Source organism: Haliotis cracherodii, unplaced genomic scaffold, assembly GCF_022045235.1.
Source record: "Haliotis cracherodii isolate W230 unplaced genomic scaffold, xgHalCrac1.p SCAF_12, whole genome shotgun sequence".
NCBI classification, from domain to species: Eukaryota; Metazoa; Mollusca; class Gastropoda; order Lepetellida; family Haliotidae; genus Haliotis; species Haliotis cracherodii.
The window spans coordinates 5,471,370-5,490,896 of record NW_027266267.1 but is presented as its reverse complement, the minus strand read 5'-3'; the positions used below and the strand labels follow the sequence as shown (position 1 = coordinate 5,490,896).

General features: G+C 44.7%; 1 protein-coding gene across 4 annotated transcripts in view; it reads right to left on the bottom strand.

Moving 5' to 3' along the window:
• LOC139458146 (hemicentin-1-like) overlaps positions 1 to 19,527 on the bottom strand; it is an 83,127-nt gene that overhangs the window by 54,765 nt on the left and 8,835 nt on the right. For all 4 annotated transcript variants that reach the window (XM_071239460.1, XM_071239461.1, XM_071239464.1 and 1 more), the window contains exons 3-7: positions 18,308 to 18,577; positions 12,992 to 13,273; positions 10,977 to 11,249; positions 6,503 to 6,784; positions 2,112 to 2,402 (exon numbers count right to left, since the gene is read on the bottom strand). In XM_071239460.1, the coding sequence (XP_071095561.1) occupies positions 2,112 to 2,402; positions 6,503 to 6,784; positions 10,977 to 11,249; positions 12,992 to 13,273; positions 18,308 to 18,577 (1,398 nt within the window). The remainder of the gene's footprint in view (positions 1 to 2,111; positions 2,403 to 6,502; positions 6,785 to 10,976; positions 11,250 to 12,991; positions 13,274 to 18,307; positions 18,578 to 19,527) is intronic.

Here is a 19,527-nt window from a genome sequence, read left to right as displayed (position 1 = left end):
GATTAGGAGGCAGTATACAACCCAAAGGAGCTGAGGATTAGGAGGCAGTATACTACCTATAGGGGCTGAGGATTAGGAGGCAGTGTACTACGTAAAGGAGCTGAGGATTAGGAGGCAGTATACAACCTAAAGGAGCTGAGGATTAGGAGGCAGTATACTACCTAAAGGAGCTGAGAGTTAGGAGGCAGTATACAACATAAAGGGGCTAAAGATTAGGAGGCAGTATACAACCTAAAGGACCTGAGGATTAGGAGGCAGTATACTATCTAAAGGACCTGAGGATTAGGAGGCAGTATACTACCTAAAGGAGCTGAGGATTAGGAGGCAGTATACAACCTAAAGGGGCTGAGGATTAGGAGGCAGTATACTACATAAAGGAGCTGTGGATTAGGAGGCAGTATACTACGTAAAGGAGCTGAGAGTTAGGAGGCATTATACTACCTAAAGGAGCTGAGAGTTAGGAGGCAGTATACTACCGAAAGGAGCTGAGAGTTAGGAGGCAGTATACTACCTAAAGGGGCTAAGGATTAGGAGGCAGTATACTACCTAAAGGAGCTGAGGATTAGGAGGCAGTATACTACCTAAAGGAGCTTAGAGTTAGGAGGCAGTATACTACCTAATGGAGCTGAGGATTAGGAGGCAGTATACTACCTAAAGGAGCTGAGGATTAGGAGGCGGTATACTACCTAAAGGAGCTGAGGATTAGGAGGCAGTATACTACCTAAAGGAGCTAAGATTTAAGAGGCAGTATACTATATAAAGGATCTGAGGATTAGGTGGCAGAATACTACCTAAAGGAGCTGAGGATTAGGATGCAGTATACTTCTTAAAGGAGCCAAGATTTAAGAGGCAGTATACCACCTAAAGGAGAAGAAAAGAAGGAGAGAGAAAGATTGAGAGAGGGATGGCCAAGTTGGTCATCAGAATGATGCAAATTCTGTTCGCACGGTTGCCGATTCCTATTTCGAATCCCAAAAACCCACTTAACGATCGATGACTGTCAGGACCATACTCTGTTCGTGGGTTCACCTAAGTTGTTCCCAGTTGAATGCCTGCTTTCAGTTCGTGCTGTACATCAGTACTATAGAAGGCGTCACGCCAACTGAATAAACGTTTATAAACAGAAAATAACGAGACATTGATAAGCCTCGGAAGGGGTTCCAAATGTTGAAAGTGAACGAAGGGAAATGGTTGGGGATTGATTTAAGTTAAAATTTATGTCGTCTTTGTAATCTCGGGATAGAAGATGAGTGAGTGAGTGAGTTGGGTTTAACGCCGCTTTTAACAGTATTCCAGTTATATCACGGCGTGTCAGCTTAATGTGAGAGGAAAGCCCGAAGTGATGCAGGTCTCAGACGTTTACCACTTCGGTGAAACCCACGAGCACGGGTAGGGTGCTGACAAACCTAGAAACATAATCGGGGCGAACCGGGATTCGAACCCACAATCATAGGTTTCTGGCGTGCCCAAGGGACGCAACTCTGCACAACGAATCGCGGCGCCTTAGACGACTGGGCCACCCGTGCCCCCAGATAGAAGATGAATATAATTTTACTTCAATATGCAATACCTGTTAGAATGTAATATGTCTCTATCTGCCTAAATGTATTGTTATAATCCCAAAACATATACATTTAGAATTTTTTTTCTTCGTACAATATATTGTTACAGAGAGATTTATGAGTTTTATAAGTACTGGAATAATATGATGTAAGTTGGGTAGGACCTTATAAGCCATTATAATATGTATATATTCACTACCTATGTACAGGACCCGTGAAGATCCGGGGTAGAATACGTTTTCACCAACCCATGCTTGCAGTAAAAGGCGACTATGCTTGTCGTATGAGGCGACTAACGGGATCGAATGGTCAGGCTCGCTGACTTGGTTGATGCATGTCATCGTATCACAATTGCTTGAATCGATGCCCATGATGTCAATCACTGGATTGTCTTATCCATATTTGATTATGTACAGGCCGCTGTCATATAGCTGGAATATTGCTGAGTGCGGCGTTAAACAAACAAACAAACAAACGGAACCTATGCACAGGGGCCAGTGACCTTCATTGGACTACAGACTTGACGTGACCACGTGAAATTGTTCCTACCTGATTCTGTTGCCACACGGATGACGTCTGTGTAGTCACTAACGCCGTGTTCATTGCAAGCGCTCATCCGAATTTGGTACACTGTTCCAGGTTCGAGGTCATCAATATCCAAGTGGAGGGCGTCGCCCTCACCTGGCCTGGAGGGATGTGTGGTCCATTGCCCACCAGGTTCTCTGTACTGGATTTCGAACCTTTGTGTGGCGCCGCCATTGAATGCTTTCTCCCAGGTCACGGTAAGGGACCGGGGGCTGTTAGTTGAAGCTTGCAGGCGCTTCGGTGTTTCTGGGCTAGCTGCAAATTGAAGAACACAAATGAGGAATTTTTTTAAGAGGATTTTCTCAAACTCTACAGACTCTCCCAAATCTGCTATACAACTGCCGTTCTACTACAGGGTGTAGACGGATAACGTCAACATTCAGCGGTTTCAAGGTGGACGGATTTGGGGTGATTAACGTTATAGTTAATTGTTACTCTATTTCAACTGGACAGGTAGTGCAGTCTGGAAGTTTCAATGCTCAGTGTTAACATTCTAAATTGGTTTCTACACGTAAGGTCCTTGTAACAGCAATATATTTTCCGAATCAGTGTTTGATGACATTCGAAGATAAATTTGCTTTGGACCAAAGCATGGTATATGAACATAGCAAATAAAGTAATGTTTAAAGTTATAAGAGTAATTCCACTTCGTAAAGTCGCCCGGAGAAGTGAAAAGGGTATAAGCATAGGGTACTAGACCTCAAAAGGGTATGAGTATAGGGCGCTAGACCTCAAAGGGGTATGAGTATAGGGCGCTAGACCTTAAAGGGGTATGAGTATAGGGTACTAGACCTCAAAAGGGTATGAATATAGGGCGTTAGAGCTAAAAAGGGTATGAGTATAGGGCGGTAGACCTCAAAGGGGTATGAGTTTAGGGCGCTAGAGCTCAAAAGGGGATGAGTGTAGGGTGCTAGACCTCAAAAGGAGATGAGTATAGGGTGCTAGACCTCAAAAGGAGATGAGTATAGGATGCTAGACCTCAAAACGACATGAGTATAGGGTGCTAGACCTCAAAAGGGTATGAGTATAGGATGCTAGAGCTAAAAAGGAGATGAGTATAGGGTACTAGAGCTAAAAAGGGTATGAGTATAGGGTGCTAGAGCTAAAAAGGAGATGAGTATAGGATGCTAGACCTCAAAACGACATGAGTATAGGGTGCTAGAGCTAAAAAGGGTATGAGTATGGGGTGCTAGAGCTAAAAAGGAGATGAGTATAGGATGCTAGACCTCAAAACGACATGAGTATAGGGTACTAGAGCTAAAAAGGGTATGAGTATAGGGTGCTAGAGCTAAAAAGGAGATGAGTATAGGGTGCTAGACCTCAAAACGACATGAGTATAGGGTACTAGAGCTAAAAAGGGTATGAGTATAGGGCGCTAGAGCTCAAAAGGAGATGAGTATAGGGTGCTAGACCTCAAAAGGAGATGAGTTTAGGATGCTAGACCTCAAAAGGACATGAGTATAGGGTGCTAGAGCTAAAAAGGGTATGAGTGTAGGGTGCTAGACCTCAAAAGGGTATGAGTATGGGGCGCTAGACCTCAAAGGGGTATGAGTTTAGGGCGCTAGAGCTCAAAAGGAGATGCGTATAGGGTGCTAGAGCTAAAAAGGGTATGAGTATAGGGTGCTAGACCTCAAAAGGGTATGAGTATAGGTCGCTAGAGCTCAAAAGGGTATGATTATAGGGTATTAGACCTCAAAAGGGTATGAGTATAGGGCGCTAGACCTCAAAAGGGTATGAGTATAGGGTGCTAGACCTCAAAAGGGTATGAGTATAGGGCGTTAGACCTCAAAAGGGGATGAGTGTAGGGTGCTAGACCTCAAAAGGAGATGAGTATAGGGTGCTAGACCTCAAAAGGAGATGAGTATAGGATGCTAGACCTCAAAACGACATGAGTATAGGATGCTAGAGCTAAAAAGGAGATGAGTATAGGGTACTAGAGCTAAAAAGGGTATGAGTATAGGGTGCTAGAGCTAAAAAAGAGATGAGTATAGGGTGCTAGACCTCAAAAGGACATGAGTATAGGTCGCTAGACCTCAAAAGGAGATGAGTATAGGGTACTAGACCTCAAAAGGGTATGAGTATAGGGTGCTAGACCTCAAAAGGAGATGAGTTTAGGATGCTAGACCTCAAAAGGACATGAGTATAGGGTGCTAGAGCTAAAAAGGGTATGAGTGTAGGGTGCTAGACCTCAAAAGGGTATGAGTATAGGGCGCTAGAGCTAAAAAGGGTATGAGTGTAGGGCGGTACAGCTCAACAGGGTGTGCGTTTAGGGCGCTAGACCTCAAAAGGAGATGAGTATAGGGCGCTAGACCTCAAAATGTTATGAGTATAGGGTGCTAGAGCTAAAAAGGGTACGAGTATAAGGCGCTAGAGCTCAAAAGGAGATGAGTATAGGGTACTAGAGCTAAAAGGGTATGAGTATAGGGTGCTAGACCTCAAAAGGGTATGAGTATAGGAAGCTAGACCTCAAAAGGACATGAATGTAGGGTGCTAGACCTCAAAAGGGTATGAATATAGGGTGCTAGACCTCAAAAGGAGATGAGTTTAGGATGCTAGACCTCAAAAGGACATGAGTATAGGGTGCTAGCGCTAAAAAGGGTATGAGTGTAGGGTGCTAGACCTCAAAACGACATGAGTATAGGGCGCTAGAGCTAAAAAGGAGATGAGTATAGGGTACTAGACCTCAAAAGGACATGAGTATAGGGTACTAGACCTCAAAAGGACATGAGTATAGGGTGCTAGACCTCAAAAGGACATGAGTATGGGGCGCTAGACCCCGAAAGGGTATGAGTTTAGGGCGCTAGAGCTCAAAAGGGTATGAGTATAGGGCGCTAGACCTCAAAGGGGTATGAGTTTAGGGCGCTAGAGCTCAAAAGGGTGTGAGTTTAGGGCGCTAGACCTCAAAGGGGTATGAGTATAGGGCGCTAGAGCTCAAAAGGGTGTGAGTTTAGGGCGCTAGACCTCAAAAGGGTATGAGTATAGGGCGCTAGACCTCAAAAGGAGATGAGTATGGGGCGCTAGACCCCGAAAGGGTATGAGTTTAGGGCGCTAGAGCTCAAAAGGGTATGAGTATAGGGCGCTAGACCTCAAAAGGGTATGAGTATAGGGCGCTAGAGCTCAAAAGGGTATGAGTATAGGGTAACAGAGCTCAAAATGGTATGAGTATAGGGTGCACATACTCAATCATTATACACACATTAATTGGTATAATCTAGACTACTATCGACACACATTTAAAGTGAGCGAAATATGTAAACATGATTGTTCAGAGGAATATGTTAATTGAAAGAACTTTAATGGGATTGGTTTTTTTCGGATTAACACTGTTCGCGGTTTATCAAGTGTTCTAGAGTCTGTATACATTCCACCATTCCATTCCAGCACGTCGCTTTCAAAATTTGAAAACAGAACAAAAGAACATTGTGCAATGTCTAGCAGATGGCCGAGATTTAATGGCAGTTTTTGTCATGGGTTTTGCAAAGCCCGTTCAAATTTTTATCCATTAATATTAAAGCGAGAGATAAGTCGATGAGATTTTGACGAAATTAGTCGCACAACCTGTAACTGTTGCTCGTAAGACAGCGTGTGAGTGAGTGAGTGAGTGAGTGAGTGAGTGAGTTTGGGTGTGTGGGTGAGTGAGTTTGGGTGGATGAGTGAGTGAGTGAGTGAGTGAGAGTGAGTGAGTGAGTGAGTGAGTTTGGGTGTGTAGGTGAGTGAGTTTGGGTGGATGAGTGAGTGAGTGAGTGAGTGAGAGTGTGAGTGAGTGAGTGAGTGAGTGAGTGAGTGAGTGAGTGAGTTTGGGTGTGTGGGTGAGTGAGTTTGGGTGGATGAGTGAGTGAGTGAGTGAGTGAGAGTGAGTGAGTGAGTGAGTGAGTGAGTGAGTGAGTGAGTGAGTGAGTGAGTGAGTGAGTGAGTGAGTGAGAGTGAGTGAGTGAGTGAGTGAGTGAGTGAGTGTGTGAGTGTGTGAGTGAGTGAGTGAGTGAGTGAGTTTGGGTGTGTGGGTGAGTGAGTTTGGGTGGATGAGAGAGTGAGTGAGTGAGTGAGAGTGAGTGAGTGAGTGAGTGAGTGAGTGAGTGAGTGAGTGAGTGAGAGTGAGTGAGTGAGTGAGAGTGAGTGAGTGAGTGAGTGAGTGAGTGAGTGAGTGAGTGAGTGAGTGAGTGAGTGAGTTTGGGTGTGTGGGTGAGTGAGTTTGGGTGGATGAGTGAGTGAGTGAGTGAGTGAGTGAGTGAGTGAGTGAGTGAGTGAGCTTTCAACAGTTTTCATTAGATGAGGGAAGATTCAAGTTTGTTTACAACATAATGGAAAACTATCCTGCAATTTCAGATCGATGACATGTTGTAACAGATAAAACTCACATGCGGAAATCAGCATCACGTTCAAATTCACGCTGCCTTCTGAGTTAGACACTTCTACTGTGTAGTTTCTGAAGTCATTTTCTTTAACATCTGAGATGGTGACACTTCCTGTCACACGAACACCTTCTGTGGCGCCCTTGGTGCAATTGAGTGGCCTTCCGTTTTGTATTTTTCTCCACGTGAACGTTGGCTTGGGGAAAGCTATGACTGTCAGGTTCAGTGTCACGGTTCTGTTTAGACTTGATCTGAACACAGGGGTAGATCCATACAGTTTCGGGGCACCTGGATAATGATAGCAAATTACATGTATTCATCCCAAGATTCCGTCAATACAATGGTGGTGAGGATGGACGGGGAGGGGGTGGTGCCTGTGTTTGGGGCGTACTTGACAAATGGATGTAGGTTGATTATATAATGTACTCGTATGTAGCAGAACTGTGCATAGTTACAGATTTCAAACTGAAAGTGATTATATCATCCAAAACTGGGTCCCACGGGAGATATCACTTGGATGAGACACGTACACTGCAGATATCGCTGCAATGAAATTACATCACAATACCTTGTAGACCATTGCGACGTCACTGGTTACCATGACGTCACAATTAAATGACATCACTAATGGCTCTGCTACTGAAGCTGTTTGCAGTACTTTTTACACTTAAGGCACTGCTAATTAGTGTTTACAAATTGAAAAAGTTAGAAGAATGATGTTGGATGATAAGTAAAATCTCACCCTCGTGTCTTTTGATATGAAATATATCAACACTCGTTGATAAAAGTGGAAAAAAATCCTCGGCAAGCCTCGGGATTTTTCCACTTTTATCAACTCGTGTTGATATATTTAATATCAAAAGACACTCGGGTGAGCTTCTCTATGTCTCTGACGAGCATGTTTTGTTTAATAAAGACACTGTGTTAATATCGAAAATGTCTCGATACTTTTCAAGGAATGAAAATAATTCCAGCGTGAACTTTCATGCGTAACCTTAGCGAGGCCACGGTTATCCACTAAAAACGAGGGCAATACTAAGTCAACCTGGTACGACACACGTGTGAGGTTGGGATTAATATGGCACCACCTCTCTCTTGATCCTGTGGGTTATATAACATGCTGTGGAACCAGACTATGAGTCGACAGTGCACTAAAATGTTTCACCAAGGTGAAGCACAGATGCAAGAATGAAGAACGTGGCCCACGTGGTCTCCAAAGACTCTGTCCTAGGTACACGTACAGTGTGAGTGAGTTGGGTTTAACGCCACTTTTATGAGTATTCCAGTTATATCACGGCGTGTCAGCTTAATATGGGAGGAAAGCCCGAAGTGATGCAGGTCTCACACGTTTACCACTTCGGTGAAACCCATGAGCACGGGTATGGTGCTGACAAACCTAGAAACATAATCGGGCCGAACCGGGATTCGAACCCACCATCATAGGTTTCTGGCGTGCCCAAGGGAGGAAACTCTGCACAGCGAATCGCGGCGCCTTAGACGACTGGGCCACCGTGCCTCCAGCTACACGTACAACTGATTATAACAAGGTTTCTCAGTTACATCAACACTGGGAAGAATTGTTCAGCATGGATAACCGGTTGAAGGGTGGAAGAACACATACTACTGATTCTGAACGACACAGCAAATATGTGGAACCACGTCTCATGTCATACACGGATCAGGAGCCTGTTATTTGATGTTACATCAGGGATCTAATAAATAAATCGTGGAACTCCCAAGTAGGTTTTAACAGACTTTAGGTGAGGTGAAATTGGGTTTAACGTTGCGTCCAAGATTATTGCACTTATATAGCGACGTGCATGTACGTGTGTGTGTGTGTGTGTGTGGCTGCTTGTACTAGTCCGGACTATAGTGCTAGCACACTGAGATACCATGCCGCAGTTTAACATGAATACCCCACTCAGACAAAGTATACTGACTCCGAGACGACCAGTCCTTGTTTTAGCCCTTAATGCCGAGCGCCAGGCAGGGTAACAACAAGTACCAAGACGCGACCGGGGATCGAACCCCGGACCTTCCGCTCACCGGGCGGACGCTCTACCACTAGACCAAGGAGGCGGTCTAATAGACTTGTAGAAAGGGAGAGAGATGATGGTTAAAGGAAGTCGTCAGTATAAATTTGAAGAGGTCATTTTACGACGATGTCTTATTTTTAAATCAGATAGAAACATAAGGTTACACACAGTTTAGAATCCTCCTCTCTGTATCCTTATGATGGAATTATCAGTCAAGTACGTTTTGCATGAGTGTGGAATTCGGGTCACAAGGGGTAAGGCATAAGAAGCTGACCATTGAACTTGTATTTTCTATAGATACAAGATATGTTTTCAGCTACAACTATAAAGCCAGATATTTTGTGAGTGAGTGAGTGAGTATGGTTCTACGCCGCTTTTAGCCATATTCCAGCAATATCACGGCGAGGGACACCAGAAATGGGCTTCACACATTGTACCCATGGCGAGAATCGAACCCGGGTCTTCGGCGTGTCGAGCGAACGCTTTAACCACTAGGCTACCGGACCGCCCCAGATATTTTGTAATTGAAACTGACAGAAATAAAAGATTAAAAAATGTATAACATGCACACACGCCAATCAGGAATCACAGACAACGTTGGGATCTTACATGCAAATCTGCACCTACATGAGAGATGCGCTGACGCTTGAGTTTTGCAAAGACCGCAATTGAAGGAGGGCATAGTTTACACGTGGACAATTAAATTGACATTTAATCTACAACTATCTGACCATGAACAAATTCCCAGTATCTAAGTATTGATGTTTTTTAAATAAACAGGGGCGTTGCAAGACAGTGAATTTTGTAGAAAATGTTGATATACATTTATATGCGCATTACACTGTCTTGAAATTTCGGGTTTTGAAATAAATTGTCAAAATGACGACAAAAAAATCGAAATTTCGAGAAAATGATTCCATTAACGAGATAAAAAAATATGGTACAAAAGTGGCACCATTAGGCTTTCATAGTGAAGATTTTCAAGAGAGTACATAAGTTACGCTTCATTCGCGGATATGTATTCCCAGTTTGAATCGCAATGATTCATTAATTTAAAACACATTCAAATTAATTTGAAACCTGTGATATGTGACAACCGTCGTTAATTTACCGACTTTTGTCGACAGAGTAGACTACATATTAATGTTCTTACTTAGCCATAATATTTCTAAACTTTAACCGACGTGTAGTGCCAGTTTGGACCCATTCGCTCGCTTGCTCGCTTGCTCTCTCATTCACTCACTCACTCGGCAAATTTCATCAGCATTCAGTGATGCAGACATTGAATAAACAGCAAGTCGGACGTCTGACATTTAACCCTGGCGTCTTCGTTGCACTTAAGGGCACGGTTTTCCCAGTCGACTAAGGCCCCTAAGATTGCGGGTTCAAGCCCTGGCTCTCACTGATTGTGTTTAATAAAAATAAAAATAATAATAATAATAATAATAATAATAATAATAAGTGCATTTATAATGCGCCAGATTCCATTCACCAAGTGGATGCTCAAAGCGCTACACTGTTATTACCTTGGTCAATGGATCAGTGAGCACTCGGTTTTCATTCTCCACTCCCTGGGGAGTATACAACCCAAGCTGCCTGTGTGGCGCTAGAAGGTTAACAACCACATTACCATCTCATCCTACCGGGTACCCACTCACTGCTGGGTGAACAGAGGCACATTTCGAACAAAGGCACTTGCCTAAGGAGACCTCACATGTGGTACATATGCTTCAGTGTGGGGCAGGACCGAAGCCCTAGAAACTCTCAGGAGTCAAGCTTCTTGACGTGGTAACCCATCCAACTACTCTCCCAGACCGACGCTGCCTAACTTCACCTGATTTGTGATCTGTGCGCTGTGCACAGGACCACGTGCCACCATGTTTCTAGGTTTTTCAGCAAAAGTGAATTTCACCAACGTCGTAAACGCCGGAGACCTGCATCAATTGGGGTCTCTAAGTTGATACGCCGTGATATAGCTGGAATACTGTTAAACGCGGCGTTCAACCCAATTTACTCACTCACTCACTCATAAGGTCAGTGCCTTGGACAATGCTTTGACGAAGGTGCTACAAGCAATAATTATGAAGTTGGTTGGTTTGTTGTTTTACGCCACACTCAGCAATATTCCAGCTATATGACGGCGGTCTGTAAATAATCGAGCCTGGACCAGACAACCTAGTGATTGATATCATGAGCATTTGGGATCGATGACATGCTTCAACCATGTCAGCGAGCCTGACCACCGGATCCCGTTAGTCGCCTCTTATACGACAGGCATGGTCGCCTTTTACGGCAAGCATGGGTTGCTGAAGACCTATTCTACCCCGGGTCTTCACGGGTCTCCTATTCAGTGCGAACGGGCTGAACCCTGAAGATTTAACCGTCAAATCAATCAAGCAGGTTGTTGCAAGAATTATGAAATCATACTGGAAACTGGTACTTGCATTTCACTTGTAATGATTTGTTTTGTTCCACAGCTTGGCCGAATACATTCTTTGCAGAACAAGTGTAGGTTCCTGTGTGAAGACATCCAACATCCTCGATGCTCGCACCCAATGTCTTGATGCTAGTCCCAGTTCCTATGCTGGAGGTCCTGTTCCTGATCTCTATGGTAGAAGCCGGGTAACTGCTGATGTGACACAGCAGCGTCACGTTGTCGTGTTCCGTCACAGTTCTGTCCCCAGACGTGACACGAAAAGACAGAATTTCCGGAGCATCTGCAACATCACATCATGGACATGAATTGTTTACTCAAACAAACAGGTAAGTGAGTGAGTATGGTTTTACGCCGCTTTTAGCAATATTCCAGCAATATCACGTCGGGGGACACCAGAAATGGGCTTCACGCATTGTACCCATGTCGGGAATCGAACCTGGGTCTTCGGCATGAAGAGCCGACGCTTTAACCACTAGGCTACCCGACCGCCCAAACAAACAGGTAAATAAAGCGAATGAGAAAGTGTTTATGAATCACTATCAAATAGCAATGATACCGGGTGTTCGCGAAAAGGTGCTCGTATCCCGCCCTACCGGGCCGCCGTCACAAACACATGCACGCGCAAGTCAATTGTTAAGCTGAAAAGACATGGGAACATATGGTACAAGTCAAAATAGGGAATTGTATCGGACATGACTTTTGTCACTGATGCGTCAAATTTGGACATGTCCTCCACACGCCTACCATAAAACATTTACAAATCTTTACTGAGGCCTTGAATGTTGTAACCTTGATCATACAGCTTCTGAGCAAGAATCGTATGACGATCTTTGACATCTTGGTAGAATGATCATGCTCGATTATATCTCCAAAAAGTTGTGAAATGTAAACACCAAATATTGCTCGACATGAGGGAAAGTTGACTATTGAAAGTCATGCCTCATGTCAAACAGTCTTGTGGAGTGTGTTTTGTCACTCTGAATCTGTATGCATATATCTAAATAAACACAGCTAACACCCAATCAGAGTGAGTGAGTGAGTGAGTTGGGTTTAACGCCGCTTTTAACATTATTCCAGTTATATCACGGCGTGTCAGCTTAATGTGGGAGGAAAGCCCAAAGTGATGCAGGTCTCAGACGTTTATCACTTCGGTGAAACCCACGAGCACGGGTATGGTGCTGACAAACCTAGAAACATAATCGGGGTGAACCGGGATTCGAACCCACAATCATAGGTTTCTGGCGTGCCCAAGGGAGGAAACTCTGCACAGCGAATCGCGGCGCCTTAGACGACTGGGCCACCCGTGCCCCCCCCCCCCCCCCCCCCCCCCCAATCCAAGATAGTATACCATGCTGCAGTTTAACATGGATTCCCCACCCAACTCTTGTCTTATCCCCCTAATCCCGAGATCGTTCAGGGCTGGAACCACGGACCTTCCGCTCTCGCGACACATGGTTCATCGACTACACGGACAGCCTCCGTGGTCTAGTGGTAGAGCGCCGCCCGGAGAGCGGAAGGTCCGGGATTCGATCTCCAGCCGCGTCATACCAAAAGACGTTAAAAGATGGTACTTGTTGTTACCCTGTCTGGTGCTCGGCATTAAGTGTCTTAAACAATTACTGGTCGGCTCGGAGTCAGTATACTGTGTCTGAGTGGGGTATTCATGTTAAACTGCGGCATGGTATCTCAGTGAGCTAGCACTATATCAGCATCAGTCCGGACTAGTACAAGCAGCCACACAAACACACACACGTGCGTGCATGTCGCTATATAAGTGCAATAATACTGGACGCAACGTTAAAACCCATTTCACCTCACCTCATCCACTTCGGCAAGTACACGAGACACATCCTATCTTTTTGAAAACTACATGCACATGAAGCATAGTCAGAAAACTCTCTTAATATGTTAAATCAATAAAATGATCATTAATATAACGATTGTAAGTTGCAAGTTAAGGTTACATCAATCTCAATCGATGTCTTTCATAATCGACATAGAAATGACGTCAATGATGCTTACGTTGCACGTCCAGCCTGATGTCTGAAGTTGAGGATTTGTTCTGTGGTCTTCCCCTGCACCGTGTGACTGTGTTGGTGGCTGTGCAGACGTATACTCCTGCATCAGTCTTACGTATGTTCTTCAGGAGAAGAGTCCCATTGTCAGAGATCCTTCCACCGACACTTTGTTTGGTCCAAACTACTGACGTCACATCCGGGTTTGCTTCTGCTGAGCAGTGGATGGTCAAATCTTCTGATTCGTTAACCACTCTCTGTTTACCGGCAATCTTCACAACTGGTGAATCTAAAACAATAACACCATAACTAGACAATGCTATTACTCTGGGATAATGGGTTGGTATTGGGTTAACACCATTTAATGGTCAATAAAGAAAATAAACGTGGAATTGATTTGTAGAATACTGTCATGAACATTCTCGCGTTCTCGCATTCACTCGGGGGCACAGGTGGCCCAGTGGTATACGACGACGCGATTCGCTGTGCAGAGTTGCGTCCCTTGGGCACGCCAGAAACCTATGATTGTGGGTTCGAATCCCGGTTCGCCCCGATTATGTTTCTAGATTTGTCAGCACCATACTCGTGCTCGTGGGTTTCACTGAAGTGGTAAACGTCTGAGACCTGCATCACTTTGGGCTTTCCTCCCACATTAAGCTGACACGCCCGTGATATGACTGGAATACTGTTAAAAGAGGCGTTAAACCCAACTCACTCACTCACTCACATTCACTCGATCTCGAACTTCAGAAACAAGTTAAATATGCCCAAAGTGCGAGAACGCGACATTTGGCCAAAATGTTCTGTTGTGGCGACCTCACATTCTCATGGTTTTTTTTGTAAATTTCTCGTGTTCTCACAATTCTCCCGTTTTAGACGCTGCACTCTCGCATGTGTAATGTCATAAGGTCAAGTCGCATGTGCTTCTTTCATTTTTCATTTCGTGGTTTTGTGGTCTGATTTCACAAGTCGAGATTGTGAGATTGCGAGATTTCTCATGTTGCCAATTCTCGTTTTATTCACACCTTTGGTACATTAAGTAGGTTTCCAAAGGTCAAGAACGCGAACATTTCCTTTACAGTTTTCCTTAGGAGCAACATTAAATGGGCCTTGCGGAAGAAATGGAAATGAAGACAAAATAAATTTTATCTGAGTCCGCCAGCTCCATATAGTACTCGTACATGCACCTCCTAGAACACGCGCTGCTTGTGTGTCGACATTATTCATTCCAATCGCCACAGGAGGTATTCTCAACATACACTCAATACATTAATCTATTTATACAAACAACATATAAAACCGCCATGAAGTGAATAACTTGGTTCGATATGTACATGACTTGTTCTTTACCTTGACTGAAAATTCTACTCTACAGTGGCTGTTATGCCATTGTCGGGCAAAGACAATTGAATTTGATACTTGGTACTTCCACCTTACCTCAACTGTATACAACATTGATACTTAGTGCTTGCACTGCACCACGATACAACACTGACACTTAGTGCTTGTACTGCACCACGATACAACAGTGACACTTAGTGCTTGCACTGCACCACGATACAACACTGACACTTAGTGCTTGCACTGCACCACGATACAACACTGACACTTAGTGCTTGCACTGCACCACAATACAACACTGACACTTAGTGCTTGCACTGCACCACGATACAACATTGATACTTAGTGCTTGCACTGCACCACGATACAACATTGATACTTAGTGCTTGCACTGCACCACGATACAACACTGATACTTAGTGCTTGCACTGCACCACGATACAACAGTGACACTTAGTGCTTGCACTGCACCACGATACAACAGTGACACTTAGTGCTTGCATTGTACCAGGATACAACACTGACACTTAGTGCTTGCACTGCACCACGATACAACACTGACACTTAGTGCTTGCACTGCACCACGATACAACACTGACACTTAGTGCTTGCACTGCACCACGATACAACACTGACACTTAGTGCTTGCACTGCACCACGATACAACAGTGACACTTAGTGCTTGCACTGCACCACGATACAACACTGACACTTAGTGCTTGCACTGCACCACGATACAACACTGACACTTAGTGCTTGCACTGCACCACGATACAACACTGACACTTAGTGCTTGTACTGCACCACGATACAACAGTGACACTTAGTGCTTGCACTGCACCACGATACAACACTGACACTTAGTGCTTGCACTGCACCACGATACAACAGTGACACTTAGTGCTTGCACTGCACCACGATACAACACTGACACTTAGTGCTTGCACTGCACCACGATACAACACTGACACTTAGTGCTTGCACTGCACCACGATACAACACTGACACTTAGTGCTTGCACTGTACCAGGATACAACACTGACACTTAGTGCTTGCACTGCACCACGATACAACACTGACACTTAGTGCTTGCACTGCACCACGATACAACACTGACACTTAGTGCTTGCACTGCATCACGATACAACATTGATACTTAGTGCTTGCGCTGCACCACGGTACAACAGTGACACTTAGTGCTTGCACTGCATCACGATACAACACTGACACTTAGTGCTTGCACTGCACCACGATACAACACTGATACTTAGTGCTTGCACTGCACCACGATACAACACTGACACTTAGTGCTTGCACTGCACCACGATACAACACTGACACTTAGTGCTTGTACTGCACCACGATACAACAGTGACACTTAGTGCTTGCGCTGCACCACGGTACAACACTGACACTTAGTGCTTGCACTGCACCACGATACAACACTGACACTTAGTGCTTGCACTGCACCACGATACAACAGTGACACTTAGTGCTTGCACTGCACCACGATACAACAGTGACACTTAGTGCTTGCACTGCACCACGATACAACAGTGACACTTAGTGCTTGCACTGCTCCACGATACAACATTGATACTTAGTGCTTGCGCTGCACCACGGTACAACAGTGACACTTAGTGCTTGCACTGCACCACGATACACTACTGACACTTAGTGCTTGCACTGCACCACGATACAACAGTGACACTTAGTGCTTGCGCTGCACCACGGTACAACACTGACACTTAGTATTTTAACTACACCTTCACGGTATACAGCATTGATACTAAGTACTTCTCCTGCATCACGACTGATACACAACTGATACCAAGTACTTACGCTGTACCAAGACTGTATACAACATTGATACTTTGTACTTACACTGGTCTCCGACTGTAACACTGTTCTGTACAGGTGGTGATATGTCACTGTACTTACACTTCACCTCGACTGTAACACTGTCCTCTCTAGGTGGTGATATGTCACTGTACTTACACTGCACTCCGACTGTAACACTGTCCTCTCTAGGTGATGATATGTCACTGTACTTACACTGCACTCCGACTGTAACAATGTCCTCTCTAGGTGGTGATATGTCACTGTACTTACACTGCACTCCGACTGTAACACTGTCCTCTCTAGGTGATGATATGTCACTGTACTTACACTGCACCTCGACTGTAACACTGTCCTCTCCAGGTGGTGATATGTCACTGTACTTACACTTCACCTCGACTGTAACAGTGTCCTCTCCAGGTGGTGATATGTCACTGTACTTACACTGCACCTCGACTATAACACTGTCCTCTCCAGGTGATGATATGTCACTGTACTTACACTGCACCTCGACTGTAACAATGTCCTCTCTAGGTGATGATATGTCACTGTACTTACACTGCACCTCGACTGTAACACTGTCCTCTCTAGGTGGTGATATGTCACTGTACTTACACTGCACGTCGACTGTAACACTGTCCTCTCTAGGTGATGATATGTCACTGTACTTACACTGCACCTCGACTGTAACACTGTCCTCTCTAGGTGGTGATATGTCACTGTACTTACACTGCACCTCGACTGTAACACTGTCCTCTCTAGGTGGTGATATGTCACTGTACTTACACTGCACCTCGACTGTAACAATGTCCTCTCTAGGTGGTGATATGTCACTGTACTTACACTGCACGTCGACTGTAACACTGTCCTCTCTAGGTGATGATATGTCACTGTACTTACACTGCACGTCGACTGTAACACTGTCCTCTCTAGGTGATGATATGTCACTGTACTTACACTGCACGTCGACTGTAACACTGTCCTCTCTAGGTGGTGATATGTCACTGTACTTACACTGCACGTCGACTGTAACAATGTCCTCTCTAGGTGGTGATATGTCACTGTACCTACACTGCACCTCGACTGTAACAATGTCCTCTCTAGGTGGTGATATGTCACTGTACTTACACTGCACGTCGACTGTAACACTGTCCTCTCCAGGTGGTGATATGTCACTGTACTTACACTTCACCTCGACTGTAACACTGTCCTCTCTAGGTGATGATATGTCACTGTACTTACACTGCACGTCGACTGTAACAGTGTCCTCTCCAGGTGGTGATATGTCACTGTACTTACACTGCACCTCGACTATAACACTGTCCTCTCCAGGTGATGATATGTCACTGTACTTACACTGCACCTCGACTGTAACAATGTCCTCTCTAGGTGATGATATGTCACTGTACTTACACTGCACCTCGACTGTAACACTGTCCTCTCTAGGTGGTGATATGTCACTGTACTTACACTGCACCTCGACTGTAACACTGTCCTCTCTAGGTGATGATATGTCACTGTACTTACACTGCACGTCGACTGTAACACTGTCCTCTCTAGGTGATGATATGTCACTGTACTTACACTGCACGTCGACTGTAACACTGTCCTCTCTAGGTGGTGATATGTCACTGTACTTACACTGCACGTCGACTGTAACAATGTCCTCTCTAGGTGGTGATATGTCACTGTACTTACACTGCACCTCGACTGTAACAATGTCCTCTCTAGGTGGTGATATGTCACTGTACTTACACTGCACGTCGACTGTAACACTGTCCTCTCCAGGTGGTGATATGTCACTGTACTTACACTTCACCTCGACTGTAACACTGTCCTCTCTAGGTGATGATATGTCACTGTACTTACACTGCACGTCGACTGTAACAGTGTCCTCTCCAGGTGGTGATATGTCACTGTACTTACACTGCACCTCGACTATAACACTGTCCTCTCCAGGTGATGATATGTCACTGTACTTACACTGCACGTCGACTGTAACACTGTCCTCTCTAGGTGGTGATATGTCACTGTACTTACACTGCACGTCGACTGTAACAATGTCCTCACCAGGTGGTTATATGTAATCGTGAAACTAAAGTGTCCCAGTGGATACATATTACATATTACATTTAGTACTTACAATGGACGTCAACTTTAACACTGTCCTCTCCAGGCGGTTGTACGCCATTGTCAGCAACACATCTGTACTGCCCGGAGCTAGACCTGTACACTATGGGGATAGTGTAGATCTGAACTGTGCCAGCAAGTTTCCCACCATGGTACCAGGTATAATTGTTTGGAGAAGGGTTTGCTGCTTTGACAGAACAATTCAAAAATACCGACTTCTCATTCAGGAAGAGTGTGTATCCCAAGCATGGCTCTACGGGGCGTATATCCAAGGTAGGAGGATCTGAAAGATATGTATTATTATAAGCAGAACTAGTATGTACCCGGTTTGATCATAGATTTCTTACATACAGGTGTACTTAAAACATCATATAGTGCATTTTATTTCCTTGGAGGTGTGAACAGATGTTCGGAAACACGCTTTCAAGCCGAATCCAAATTGATTAAATGTGTCAGCTGGGTTTCTGCGTGTGTGTGTGTGTGTGTGTGTGTGTGTGTGTGTGTGTGTGTGTGTGTGTGTGTGTGTGTGTGTGTGTGTGAGAGTGATTTTGTGTGTGTGTGTGTGTGTGTGTGATTTTTTGTGTGTGATTTTTTGTGTGTGATTTTGTGTGTGTGTGTGTGTGTGTGTGTGTGTGTGTGTGTGTGTGTGTGTGTGTGTGTGTGTGTGTGTGTGTGTGTGTGTGTGTGTGTGTGAGTGATTTTGTGTGTGTGTGTGTGTGATTTTTTGTGTGTGATTTTGTGTGTGTGATTTTGTGTGTGTGTGTGTGTGTGTGTGTGTGTGTGTGTGTGCTCCAGCCATACATGTCTGACAACACCTGACTCACTTCAATATCTGACGGGGCCGTGGGGGAGCCTAGTGGTTAAAGCGTTCGCTCGTCACGCCGAAGACCCAGGTTCGATTCCCGACATGGGTACATTGTGTGAAGCCCATTTCTGGTGTCCCCCGCCGTGATGTTGCTGGAATATTGCTAAAAGCGGCGTAAAACCATACTCACTCACTCAATATCTGACAATCATCTAGCTTATACCGGAGGCATTACTGAAACATCCCCCACAGAGAAAAAGAAGGCACGTATATCATTGATGCAACGTTCAAAAATACACAACTCTTTTGTGACATCATAATATTCTACAGACAAGAAGGTTGAGCATTGTGACGCGGTAAAGATGACGTCACAGTAGGGGACTTCAAGTGGGAATTGCTCTGGCTGAATGTTACTGTCGTCATTCGTA